Raw genomic sequence first — 14125 nt, 5'->3', positions numbered from 1 at the left:
TTTGTCCTGGAGATTAGCATACTTAAGTCCTCCTTTGCCTTTTTGGTAGTAGCAGTGTGCTTTGATCTGTGTTGCGTGGCAAGAGCCTAGCTTGGGCCCGGCCATCCGAGTGCCAAGTGTGAAATTGGCCTGATGTCATCCCTATTCTTCACCTTATACATCTTTCACCAGCTTAATTATATTTCCGCCACAAAGCCTAACGCTTCATTCCATATTCAAGTTTGACTAGGAAGCATTTAAGAACTATGGATAAATAACTCAGTGGGGGGAAGGGACAGGATGGGTCTTTTGTTTGAGAAACACACGAGACATCAATACTTTTCTGATATGTATTTTCTTTTTGAGTCAGACTGCCCTTTGCCTCTGCCAATTGGAGAGGTTAAATTTTATGACATGGGATATGTGAACTTATGATAACTAAGATGTAGGGCAGGCTATTTATTTCTTCATTGTCTGTGGGCATTTGCATTTGGACCTTCTTAAAGTCTCGTGACTAAAGTGGTGGCTGGAATGTTGTGGATGAAATCATGTTCATTTTCATGTCCAGACGCAGGGAATGAAATTGTGGCAGAACTTTCTATCCAAACTTTAACTTTCATCAACATGAAGAGTTATGCAGGAACTTTTTGTGTATTTGATGGTCAAAAGATATCATGCATCACTGTTATGGAGAGTTGGAGGAGAGAACGTACAAGCTTTTTGACGATGGAATTTTTGTAGAAATGTACAGAATTTAATGAGATTCCTTTTTAGGGACATTTTGAATTCTGAGGTGTAGAAGAAGTGATGCGTTAAAGGAAATGAGCACCTGCAGCTGTGACCGAGGGCTTTGACCTTCATCAGGGGATCCCGGCCACAGACTCCATTGAGGAACTAACCGAGTTGCTCAGCTCAGCGTCTAAGGGACCAGCTTTTCTAACCCAGAGAGCTCATCAAGTCAGTGACCGTTGGGCGTTACTTCCACATACACAAGCTGGGCAAGAATAGAAATGCAGATGAGGTTCTGGGGCATTGAGGAGCAGGTCAATGCTGAGAATGGTCCGCACAGATAGCTCTCCCTTTTGTGTTTGGATCCTTTTTCTGTTTTTTGGGGCCTTTCTATACATGTTTGAGAGCATCAGGTAATACTGAGACTGCAGAACGTTGTGACCTGTATTGGTGACTGAAGTTTGATGTGTTTGGTTATGCATGGCAGTTTTGAAATCCATATGAGTATACTGTATTATGATCATATTCAAAAGGTGTCCTTATTTTTCTGGATTTGATCAATCTTACTTGGTTGATGCATGTGAGGGGAAATTGACTTTGTTGATGAGAGACTCTGTTACAGTCAGAAACTGGTGATGGGATAGCTTTCAGCATTCTGGATTACTAACTCCTCTGTAACCAAACAACACGAGTCTCAAAAGGCTCATTTATGAGGATATGTATTATATTGAACCTACTAGTTTTAATGTTTCCATAAGCTTTTAATTCCCTGTTTGTTATTCTGCTGTGGAAATGTTTGACAGCAAATTACTTGAAGGTGAATGTTATAGCAACTGAGTGGAATACTGAGTGAAATTGCTGTCGTGGGATTCTTAGAACACCTTTGAGATCATTGCAGAGTTATTGCACATCTAATCACTTTTCGGAAGACAGAAATGAGTACTTTACCTTTTTGAGATGCTGGGTTTTCTCTTTAAACTCTATTCAGGACTCCTAAGTATAGGCGGCCTGCATTCAGCATTGTGCACCAATGACTGTATTTTGACTTTGGTATGAGTTGTGGCGGTCACCCGACCACTACTCAATTGTAAAACTAAAATGAGGTATACTCTACTGCATATAACTTAGACATCATGGTGCACCTTGGTGCAAGTTATGTGTAACTTTTCTTTGTGGTCAACATTTCTTTTTAGTATTTTGCATTTAGTAAATACATTGTAGACTATGTTTGCCTGGCGAAACCAACAGTCGTCCTTTCCATTGTCATTTAAAAAAAAAAAAAATGCCATTCCTGGTGCAGGCACAAGATGCTTTCTCTGCATACCAAGTTTGATTGAATTCTGCTCATACTTAATCTTGAAGACTGGAACTTTTGAAAGTAATTTGAACTCTAGTAATTTAACTAATACTTTACAGTGCTGTTACTTTACTGTAGGGTTACTTTAATTTACTGTTTCACTTGCGTTTTCCCTGGTATTTACAAGGACATTATACAGTAACTATGGATACTTCTGTTGCCACTTTCAAGAAATCAACACAACTATAACTACCTGCTATTTTGTGCATGTGCTGCTTGTTTGAATAAAACCCAAAGAAACCAGAATGCAAGTAGGCCTACTAGCTCATTACCAGCATGTCATTTATGTAAACACCACTTAAATTGCAGACTGTAAAACAAGTCTAATACATTATTCCCATGCATGAAATAATGTATTCTTCTTTATAGGTTTATTTAGCTGATGACCACCTGCAAATAGCAAATCACACAATGCAGTCTACTCTGTGTGAGAAAACACGTCCACAAATATGTGTATTGAGAGCTAGCCCATTGAGAGCTAGCCCATCCAGAAAGAGGCATGGGGCCATTTCCTTGTATCAAGGAAATGACCATGCATCATACATAAACCCACCAATTGCCTATCAGAGGACAATATTTTTAAGTGGCATTATTTGTTCTGTACTTCGATTAAATTCTCCTTGCTGTCTCATTTACCTTCAAGACAGGCCAGTAATTGTTATGCAAATTGATATATAGTTATTTCAACTTAAATGCGGCTTGGACATATCACATTTATGCCTCAGAAATGATTCCCAGAGTGGCAGTTTGTGAATTAACAGTAGACTATTGGTCAGCCTGTACTTTTAGAGCCCTCTGATTATTGACATGTTGTTTATATCACTATAAAAAAAGTAAAGGATTTAAACTTGTCTTAGTATTCTTGTGGTTTATTTACTTATTGGTTAATTTCACAGTATGATACAAATTATTTACATTTGTCTCATATCAAAGAATACTGACAGAAAAATACAACCAAAACTTTGTCCTTCTTTATACATATGCTTAAAAATTCTGTTGTAAATTCACGTTGTATACCATCTCTAATGGCAATAGCCCATTCTTGATATAAACATTTAATGTGTTAGTTCTTTGTAGCACAGTTCTCATAGAAAAGTTCATTTACAGAATTTTTAAGGCAAAGTGTGTTTTAAATTTGGATTTTAATTTACACACACTTAAGATTGACAATAAAAGATCATTCACATCATAAGACCACAATTTGGTAGATACAGCAACATTTGTCTCGTGATATACAGGTGACAGATTGCAGATTTCATGCAAAGGCCTCTAAATGTTTCATTCACAAAAAGAAGTTATTGCAAGATAAATAAGTTATGTAAACATTCTTTTAGAGAAACAATATGGCCGCTGAGTATTGTTTGTAAATATGAATATTATGTTATTTGCAAATAACAATAAATTGTATTTCAAACTATGGAATGCATGGACCATTTGAGATACATTATTTGTACAGTAGACCTATATATGATGCCCATTGACGTTACTTCAGCGGTGAAGTGTTTCATGAGAGTATAATGATTGAAGTGAAGATGTTCCATATAGGCCTATGGTACAAAGTTAAAGGTCCTTGCTTGGCACTGAAATCCTGATTTGAGCCGGGGTTAAATTGGATTTTGTTGGTGGTGGAAGTGACCCAAAACGGATGCATTTCCATGATAATTCCAAGTGGATATCTGTTCAATTCCCATTGTTGTCATCCACTCCTCCCTATTTAACCATTGGATATGAGCTACGCGCGCATAACTTGAACTTTGGGGTGAATCCTAGCATTGTTAACCAATGGTAGACTTGCAAGAAAGTTCGTTTTACGCGCTTGCATACCAGACAAATATTTCGGTTGATAAAATACTGTTTTGTTTTTCTTACTATATGCTATAGGTATTTCAAGATAGGTCCTTTCGTGAAAGTGAAGTTAGGCTACATTCCTTTAATGACTCAACTCATTTCTATAGTTTGGGTCAAGTTTAAAGTAATTTATAGGCCTATTGAATATATTATGTATTTATTTTTCATCAAATCTCAGTTTAATATCAATACATGTACCCAAAGCTGAATTATTTTACTGAATTTATTCATTTTGAATGCTCACGAGATAGCTATAGTTAATGCAGTACTTGAATATAAAAATGCATTGTTATCAGATAATACGCATCATTTAATGCGTATGGTTCCCTTATCAACTCAGACAGGCTGTATTTTTACACAAAACGAAGGAGCCCCAGAAAACATATTTTCAACATGAATATCAAAGTACAAGGAAACAGTGTGATAAAAAAAACGTAAAAACATAGATAAACACTATTTAGGCTATTTAAATTCACAGTTTCCAAAATGCAGCAGAACAAATCTTTGGACATCAGCATGTTTCCATTATTTCGGTCAAATGTGATAAAAACAAAACTTGTTAAAAAATAAAAAAAATAAAACACACTTTGATGCTGAAGCAATTCTAAAGTTCCAGGGAGAACATGGCAAACGTTTTATAACACAAAATGGTTTAAATCAAATCAAAGTGTATTGGTCGCAAACACCGATTTGCAGATGCTATCGCATGTGCAGCGAAATGCTGGTGTTTCTAGCTCCAACAGTGCAGTAATAATACCTAGCAAAGTAACAGTTTAAAAAAAAAAACTATAGCTACAGAATATTGCAAAATCCTGTCTCATTCATGTTTTAAATATTTGCTGGTGTTTTTGTACACTGGCCCTTTAAAGTTATTTATTGCTTTGTATATTTTCTTCAATCGCTGTCTGATTTTTCATCCTTAGATGATGTGGCATGATTGTATAGTCCCTGTGCCATCAGGTGCAAAGCTAAAGAGTTTTTATTCCCGGTAGCCTTCTTTATTTTGGCCCTCTTGTTTTGAAACCAGATTTTAATTTGAGATTCGTTGAGGCCGAGTTCTTGTGCCAGACTCTGTCTTCTCTGTTCGGTCAGGTACCGACTAGTCTGGAACTCCGTTTTTAGTCTCTGGAGTTGTTCTGCTGTGAAGGCCGTTCTTGGACGCTTGTCATCCTTGCTTGGGGTCGTCGTCGTTGTCGTGGTAGTAGTGGTCGACTTCTTTGGTTTACGAGATCTTGGCCCTGTAGATTAGAATACATTCAATGATCAATCAGACTTTGAAACAGACAAAAATGAGGCCTTCAACGTCCTCAATAACATGATCACTAATGCCTGACTAATTAATATGATGATCATGTCGATCAAAACAGATTCGTAGCACTCTAACATGCTAGAATAGACCTAGTAGGATAGCAGTAGTAACCAAGTATTAGGCCCAATGGGCAGAATAAGTATTGTGGTGGTATTAATATTAGCCAAATTGCCAGTATAGGCACAATAAGCTGTAGACCGAAAATTGTATTAGAATGTAAAGTATTCTAAAAGGGTGCAGGGTTTTGTGTGCATAGGAGAGGATGATGGGTGGGTGTTGATGGGGGTGGGGTTAGAGGGAGGGGGTATAGGCGCCCCTTTCTCGTTGTTACCATAGGAACTAAATTTATAAGCTTCATAAATATGTAATGAATATCGTGAACATTTCATAAAACTGTTTTTGAGTTGGCTGGTTCTACACCAAATAAGAGATCGATTCGCAGCTACACGTTTATGGGATTCACAATAGCATTTGGATGTTATTATGATCAATAGGCCTATCTTCCATCGAAGCAAATTTTTCCGTACTCCTGGAATGAAGTTTCTTATACCGTTTATTTCGTTACATGCAGACCTATGCTATGAGACCAACATAAAACACAGTGGAAACTTTTTTTGTTTAGTAATGGAACTTTCTTTTGTTACTATTTTCGAGTTGTTCAGAGAAGTTAATGTATTCATTTCATTATGCATAATATAGGGCCTATATGTTATACGACGATGGCATATTATCGATATTAACTTCATGTTAGTGCTTCTAAATAGCTGAATGGATAATCCAATGTAGTTTAACAATGTGCTAATTTTAAACGATGTTAGTTAGAAATTAAATAGCCTAGAAATGAAAACGGACAGTATCTATAATTGTTACTTTGATACACTTTTGAAGTGTATTCACTTCGGCATTATATGAAAAAGCTCAAAATATAACAAACATTCGGCTATAGGCCATAATGGAAGATCTGACAATCACATCCTACAGCAGTAGATAAACACGTATGCTAGGCCTAATATCCAAATATGAGAATAGTTTAAGAATAAGATAAACTACAGGCTAAATATAGCAGAGGAGGGAAGTAAAAAGTAACTATAAAACGACGTTTTTATTCTTAATATCTGTCCAATTTTTCTCTCGAAACTTTGCACTCTAAAAGTCTGATTGCACGCATCTCAGTCATTTCGCATATAGATGGAATACTTTTTGCCTGGCTCCATTGTCAAAAAAATATGCTAATTAAATATTAACAAAGACGAGTGAGGAACAATGGCGTTAAACTGCGTTTCAATACTGATTTAAAAGTTGCTTTACATGTTAACTACTTCAATATTTTTAATACTTCGATACTTTCAATCCTTTTTTTCTCCTCCAAAAAGTATTGACTTTTCTCTTTTTTTCATCCTTTTCATTGTTTTCTTTATTAGGGCTACTCAAACGGAATTGTCAGCTTGATAATAATTGCATGACTTGACAAATATTTTTAAGGAGATACTTATAATAACAGTAACAATACGATGACATTGCCTATAGTAGGCCTATGCCCAATATTTGGTTTGTAACCACCATTATCATCCAATCAGAATTCTAGGTCAATCGAAATCTTCCTTGTCGTTATGGATAAAAAAATATATAATAATAACATTAATTGGCAACCAAAAAATTATTAGAAAATAATTTTATTCATTTCCTAAAAGTTTCGGACAAATAATTGAAAATAGGCTACACAAAGGGATACTTTTTATGTTTGTATAATGCGGCTGCAGGAGATGGTTTCAGGTTTATATTTTGACTTATTTAGTTCACTGAGTCAGTTTATATTGCACACGTGATCCAATGGTTCATGGTATTCCTATTTATACTAAGGCAAGGAAAATACTATACTTTACCTGAGGATGGTCGGTCTGAATATCTTGTACAATACACCCAGGCTGGCCAGAGCATAGGTTTCGACGAAGGTGCAGAATTGGCTTGAGAACTATCCGAGTCGGAGCTTAGGCACTGATCTCCAACTTCTCCTCGGGGCTTGAGAGGCGCATCTCCAACAATATCTTTTTTTGGCTCACCGACTGAACGAGAATTCGATGTTCCTTCCCCTGCCACCGTCCCACCTAACTGCCCAGATTTTGGGGGAAGGCGAGGACTATTCTCTCGTCCATTGAGGTGATTCTCATCATAATTAAAAGTCCCGTCTTTCCGCCGTCCAAAGTCTGGTCTCAAAATATTATCAATGTAAAAGTTCGTGATTCGGTGCGGTTGCTGGTTCCCAGGTGCTTGAAGAAGAGGAAGAATAGCTCTGTTGAATTCTTCGCCCGAATCTTGACGCTCTCCATTGCGATTATCATCTTCTTCCATGGTGAAATACTCAATGTCCAATTCTGGTAGCCTACCTTTCTCGCTCTCCCACACAAAATTATGAATTCCAATGTATGAATGTTTTAGCTTTCCTTGTCCACTGCGTTTTTTTAAAATACAATGTAATTGGAAATAAAAACGAAATCCGTTTTTTTTCAGTATCTAGTTTTGGTAGTAATAAAACCACGCCTCTTGCCTTTTTCACAAAGAAAAAACATACTTCAAATGTATTTTTCCGGCTTGCTGCGATCGATCTATTTGTTGAGAAAGTAGACTACCATTTAAAATACTGAGTAGTAGTAGTCCCCTTTCAGAACCAATCCAATCTTGATGCTTCAACTACTAAACTACGAGTAGATAAAGGGGCGCTAACTGCTCCTGAAATACTTTCACTATGGATTTTCGTTCTTATTTTTAATAGGCTACGAGCCCCCCCAGTGACGTTGCAGTCCGGTATCTAAGACACGTGCCTTGGACCAATAGAGTTCGTGAAATGTTACCACATGACCAATGACTCCAGAATACTAGAAGACCGATGACAGCACCCCTACACCTCACCCAATCCTCAAAGCTGTAGTATTCAAAAAACATAAACAAGTAGGACACCATTTCTGATTCAGTCAGCCTTCCCAGTTTGTTTTTTTATAATAAAAAAAAAAACATTTTCTGCTGAGAGTTTAAAAAAAAGTTTTTTTGTTATAGACATGTCTCCACATTTCGTTGGTTCTTCGGTTCAAAGCGCACACAAGACTTGCCCATGAAAATGGGGTATCCTCGAATGGGGGAGGGGTGTGAAACCTCAAATATGTTTCTCAAATCTTCCCCCAAAAATTCTGGATGATTGAGATATATTACCAAACAGGGATGAGCCAGCACTCCGCAAAATGCTTTAGCAGTCCCCAACATTACTGAATAAGTTTCCAACGGTGTTTCCCAGAGTAGCGCATAGTTGGCTTGGGGGACACGATGGGAGGTGCACTTGCTAGGCTACTCGTTTCTTCGTCTATTGCACGTGAAGTAGCCCTATGTCAAATTATATGCGAATGCAACTTAATATTCCCCTATGTTGTCATGGTAGCCTAATCAAATATTGTGCGTAATAGTCATCCATTGGTCTCTGGTTATCCAATATTATCTATAACCACTAAAGGGCATGGGTAATGTAGTCTATAGTTTTTATCATACGATTGTTGCTCTAGTGGACGCGGACAATCTGTTTGGTCTTTAGTCCAGTCAATAGCCAAAATCGGTTTGCGCGTAAAAAGGACCGTGGCGCTTTAAAAATTGGCGATGCCACCAAACAGCTGTGATATCAGATGTTGCGTTGAAGAATTGAAGACTATTCTTCTCTCGGTGGCCTATGCATATGGGTGATGTCCTCAGGTCAAGTCTTTCGGTAAAATGTAGACTTTCTGACTGTCGTATACAATCAAAGTGGGATATATTTTGACATATTGATGAGCGAAATGAGCTCAGGTCAACAAGCGCGCATCTTGCTCTCTAAACATGGTGAACTGGGTGTGCATTATATATAGTGCAGCCGTATTGAACAAATAGTTATTTTCTATTTGATAGCCTAGTTGTGTCATGGCATCACCAAAAACATGATGTTGCATAATTATGTGTTATTACACAGCGTTTGAACATTATTGTTGGCCTAGTTGGAGATGTAGAATGCAGAAGATATTCCAGATGTTATTAACGATCCGCAAAATTTTACTGTAAACAAATAATGCACAAGAATAGCCTATTACTAGATTTTTTGGACTTCTCCTTGGAAAATATTAAATTACCAAGACTGGCTTTTGTTTGAGAATATTGAGTTGGATTGATTTGATCTAGTATTCATTATCCTTTCCCCTTTTTCATTTTCCTAATAGTTGGATGTAGAGGTTACAGGTTTATAGACAACATCACGGAGAGATTAAAAAAAACCTTGCATATAGCAAAAACAGAAAAAAGACATGTGTCCATGAAATACTGAGTTATAATGGTCAAATCATTCGTTATATGGCTGTATTAAATCATACACGTTTTAATAATTTATATTCCAGAAATACAATTGTTCAGCAAAATTTGTGTTTTTTGTAGTCCCAGTGTCTTCTTAATTCATTTTTGTGATTAGTTTTGTTTACGGTGTGCCTATTTTTGTCCTGATACAGGATATTAGGCTGCCTATTTTAGCATTTAATTGTTACATTGATTGTTAATGTTTAATTGCTACATTGATTGTTAATGTTTGGTGCACCTGCATTAAATGTGACATATAGACTATTCATACTGTATGCCTGTAGCATTTAAAAGGACAGCTTTGCATGTAGACTAGGTGTGCCTTGCGACGAAGCAAACAATGAAATTCCAATCCCATATTGCTGAAAAACACGTGCAGACTTGTTGACGTTATTTGAAATTATTTACGCTGTTCTGCAATGTTTATTTGAAAATGTACCAGGACTCGTTGGTGAAGTCGGACCCTGTAATCGAAAAGACATGCAGCTTGAAGTTGTCAGAGGTCCAAGCAATGTCAGATGTGTTTTGTTAAGCTTATATTTTTTCAGAAGCTGTATTTCGCCGACCCCCTCCCCTCCCTGCACACTTATTCGAAATGTATTTTAACCTGCTTTGAACTTCTCAGGCAAAACAAGGATCCTAGAATGATATTCTATAGGCCTAGGCAACTTTTCCACAATTTAATCAGGGCAGGTGAGAGAAAGTAGATCCACTCTCCAATGACCTTTTATTTAACCTCATTCCAGGGGATTTACACCATTAAAAGTCCAAATACTCACTTCACCTTTGAACAGTAACTGTAACTAATTAATAAATCACAACAAGGTTGTAAAATGTTCAATCCAAGCTCATGCAGATTCGATAGCCTACTGAAATGGTGACTATTCCTTTCTTGTGTAATTTAGTTGGCTTATAATAATGTTATTGCATTTATGAATTGCATTCATAACCTTGTCTTATGAAATATTGAAAATCATGTGGAAAGATTAACAAATGTGCAGAGATGTGAATATTAGCCATTTAAAATATTTGACGGACGTTTCTGTCCTTCATGTTGACATCCCCAACTCTCACAATCTGCAACACTGTCTGTCAAACATAAATAGAATTTGGCATATTGTTTGCAAATGTTCAATCGTTCTTTTACGGAGTTAATCTTAGGCCAACTCATATTTTCTAAATTATTGCTCATATTTAAAAACATAGCAGTTCAACCTATATGCAACTTTTCCTAAAACACTTTTCTGTACAGCCAATTATTGGCAGTTGGAAAAGTATTTCCTTATGAGTCCAATAATTCCAGTCTAGCCTATTCTAACAGAATCATCCACCGACAATTTTAATAGGCCTAGGCAATCTGGTGCCCATTTTCGTAACTTTCATCCTAGCTCTCCTAACCCAGCCCAAACTTTCTATTTCGGTAAATGTCTATTTTCTATTTTCTATTTGGTTTACTTTCCATCAGAAAGGGTTATGCTACAGGGGCAGAGGGATTTGTGAATGAACGCCATAGCGTTGGCTGCAGCTCACAGATCATAGCCCCAGATCACCAGCACACAGATGTGCTCCATTGAATGGATGTGATATCTGCTCTGTAACAATGCAGGGGTCATGTTGGATCCTGGCGCTTCCTGTTGGCCTTTGAAAAACAAACGGAGAGAGAAAACACTAAGGGGGTCCCCGAGGATGAGGATAAAGGTTAGGCCTACTGACCACTTCCTATAGTCTGGAAAGCTGTTGGTGAAAACTGTGCGGCACACTGGTCTCAACCCTGATAAGGTTTTTCTGGCCAGGACATAGCCTATCCAATTTTCATAGTGGTTTCCTTTTGGTTCGATTATGTAGATTATCTATTGGCATGACTTAATCTCCCGACACATTTTAAATTGTTCTTATGCGAATTTATTTATACTCATACCCCGTTAATTATGTTTACCCCGTTTACCCTCACATTATGTCATATTCCAGTTACATGAATCCTGAACTCAACTGCTTGCTGTCAGTATTTGCATTTGAATGTATAGCCTACGTGTCATTTAAATGTATAATTTTCTATAAACATGTAATTTATTGGATAAATGACATTTGAAATACTTTAGGATGTGCTTGCTATTTACTTATAGATCATTGATCTAAACTGTCCCTCCCTCTGTCCGCACTTTCCTTTATGTGCAAAGTGACCAAGTCTCCTTCAACAAGACGTTGAAAAGGCCAATGGAACGATTGTTTATGGGGTTTAATTACTGGTTAATCCCCCTGATCGCCCTGGCGTGGATAAATCCCATCTGAATAGGCGTTTGAAAACTGAGCCAGTTTGGGTTTCTCCAGTCAACTCAACCCCAGCCTTTTCCGCTACTTTTTGGTGACCATGGTTGCAGCAACTATAGCCTATATCAGGCTACAGCGGGAAAAAAAGTGTTTTGGTCCATTGTGTTTTAATTTCGGTCAGTTCAGGAAAGAAATAATAGCGTGTTTCATGGCTACTTGATACATGATTATAGGCCTATAGAAATATAAAGAATTGCATCTTTAATTACATTTACTGGAATTTAACTGACACCAGCAGTGCAATTTAGGACCAATTGAAAATGCTAAGCAAAGTTGTCTTGATCCTGATGGCATTTTCCCCATCATAGTTTCTGTCACCATTTAAAGACATAAGGATTCCAGCCATGTGTTTTCGCATGTGCATAATAGGGATTTAGTTGACTTTTGTTTGTCTTCAGTAATCAATTATGTATTAAGTTTATTGATCATCATAGAGAAAGTTTATCAATCATCCATTATAATATATGATTTTACGCTCATTTAGTCATGTACACTCATTTAGCCCTGTACAAATATGTATATGCACATTAAAAAGTATAATAGGTGGGCTTTATTCAATCGTGAGTGTATAATACATTATGGCATGCTCCACTGTTGAGTGACATCTTTTGATGGCTCATATGTGACATTGGATTTGACAGAAGAGATACTTCTCATTATAATGCATTTCCTCATATTCATTTAGCATAGATTTTAAGAATACTTCATTAAGATCTTCACTCTTTCTCAGAGCTAGAGAGACAAGGGCAGATGAAAAGGGTGGAAAGCAGAAATGTGAGAACTTTTGTGCAAAACTTTATTCAGTCAAAGTGCAGTCAATGCTTTTGCTTTATGTTAAATATTATTTGACAATCTCTGTCAGCATGAAGGGTAAACATAGCCTATACTGGTGAACAATAGCCTATACTGTACTCAGTTCAAAGAAGCAAATCACAAAAGGCACTGGCTTAGTTAGACATATTGATATTTTCAAAGACTCAGACCACTAGTGTGTTGTGCTAGGTGTAACTGGCTTGATTATTCAGCATCATAATTGACCATTAAATAACATATAATAACTCATATGAGTGTTTTCAATAACTTCTCATAAACGAATATGCATTGATAACCTTATGACCTTGACCTAATATAAAATAACATTGAGAAGCCATCTCCTTTACAGTACTTTAGTGGTGTTATTTCATCAACCAAATAGTATTTCTGATAGAATATCGGGGAACAATGCCCTAATTAAAAATGTGTTGCTCCCTTTTTTAATCTGAGCTTGCTGATTGAATCTCTGTGTAAGTACTACTGTATATGGACCCCAGGGATATTTTATTAGACATGCTGGCTCTTTCCCTTTTGCTCCAGCAGGTCATTTTCAGGTTTTCAATTAACAGAATGTTATTAAAATGTAATAGCCCTGATGATCTGCTCACTATTACTTTAGAGAATATGTTCATAATTTAATTGATGTTACCCCCATATTGAACTTTCAACAGTACAGTAGGTATACTGTACCATAAAAGTTGGTGGTTTGACCTGTTTGCCCTACAAACTGTTTGAAAGTGCCTTGAAGTGTGTGCAAAATGCACATGTTTGTATGAGTGATTTTCTGTGATTTCATTCACAGCTCTCACTTAGAATTACATTTCTGGTCAGAGGCAAAACAATTCATAGTGAATGTTGTATCTTTCCAGCAGGGGTCTCTTCTTTGCATTATCCTGAGTGATTGTAAATAACTACCGTATTAGAGAAAGTGTAAACAGTGCTATCTAGTGGTACATTTGGGTTAGGATATTTTGGATGCACATGGGATTTTATTAAATACTTTTAAAATAATTTATTTCAGTTGATTTTCCAATTGTAATCTAAGAAAACTAAGACTTATCAGATTTTTATTAACCATGTAAACACGATAAACAAAAAAACTGGTTTATGGTAATTGCCCTAACAATCTGTTATGTAAATATGTCAATATAAGTAATAATTGTCATTACAAAATTATCAACATAGGCTACATGTGATCCACAATTCTTGGATGGAACACACTCATCTTCACAACCTGAGGCACAGCTGGGGATAAGAAACAAAATGGTTACCATGGAATCGATCCAGGGAGGAAAAGTTGGCCCTGCTCCCAGAAATCTCTGGGCGGAAGGCTGACTGTCAGTCCCCCACCAGGACTATGTAGGACGCTGCCTCAGAAGGGAAGGGACTGATACAGGATGGTT

At 36.9% G+C, this 14125-nt stretch overlaps 1 protein-coding gene across 1 annotated transcript; it reads right to left on the bottom strand.

The window, feature by feature from the left end:
- Window positions 1–4807: 4807 nt before the first annotated feature.
- Window positions 4808–7571, bottom strand: LOC120055544 (homeobox protein engrailed-2b-like). The gene is made up of 2 exons (XM_039003409.1): window positions 7106–7571; window positions 4808–5151 (listed from the first exon to the last, which is right to left on the bottom strand). The coding sequence occupies exons 1-2, from the start codon at window positions 7569–7571 to the stop codon at window positions 4808–4810; spliced, it is 810 nt and encodes a 269-aa protein (XP_038859337.1).
- Between the last annotated feature and the right edge of the window lie 6554 nt (window positions 7572–14125).

The sequence above is a fragment of the Salvelinus namaycush genome, chromosome 11 (assembly GCF_016432855.1).
Source record: "Salvelinus namaycush isolate Seneca chromosome 11, SaNama_1.0, whole genome shotgun sequence".
In the NCBI taxonomy this organism is placed as follows: Eukaryota; Metazoa; Chordata; class Actinopteri; order Salmoniformes; family Salmonidae; genus Salvelinus; species Salvelinus namaycush.
The sequence above is the reverse complement of the archived record's forward strand: the minus strand, read 5'-3'. Positions and strand labels throughout refer to the sequence as shown.

Bases quoted from the DNA above. Each gene is read 5' to 3' on its own strand.
- LOC120055544 (XM_039003409.1), bottom strand. From the start codon at position 7,571: ATGGAAGAAGATGATAATCGCAATGGAGAGCGTCAAGATTCGGGCGAA. The intron at 5,152-7,105 runs GTAAAGTATAGT...TCTAATCTACAG, and splicing joins TTCAGACCGACCATCCTCAG to GGCCAAGATCTCGTAAACCA.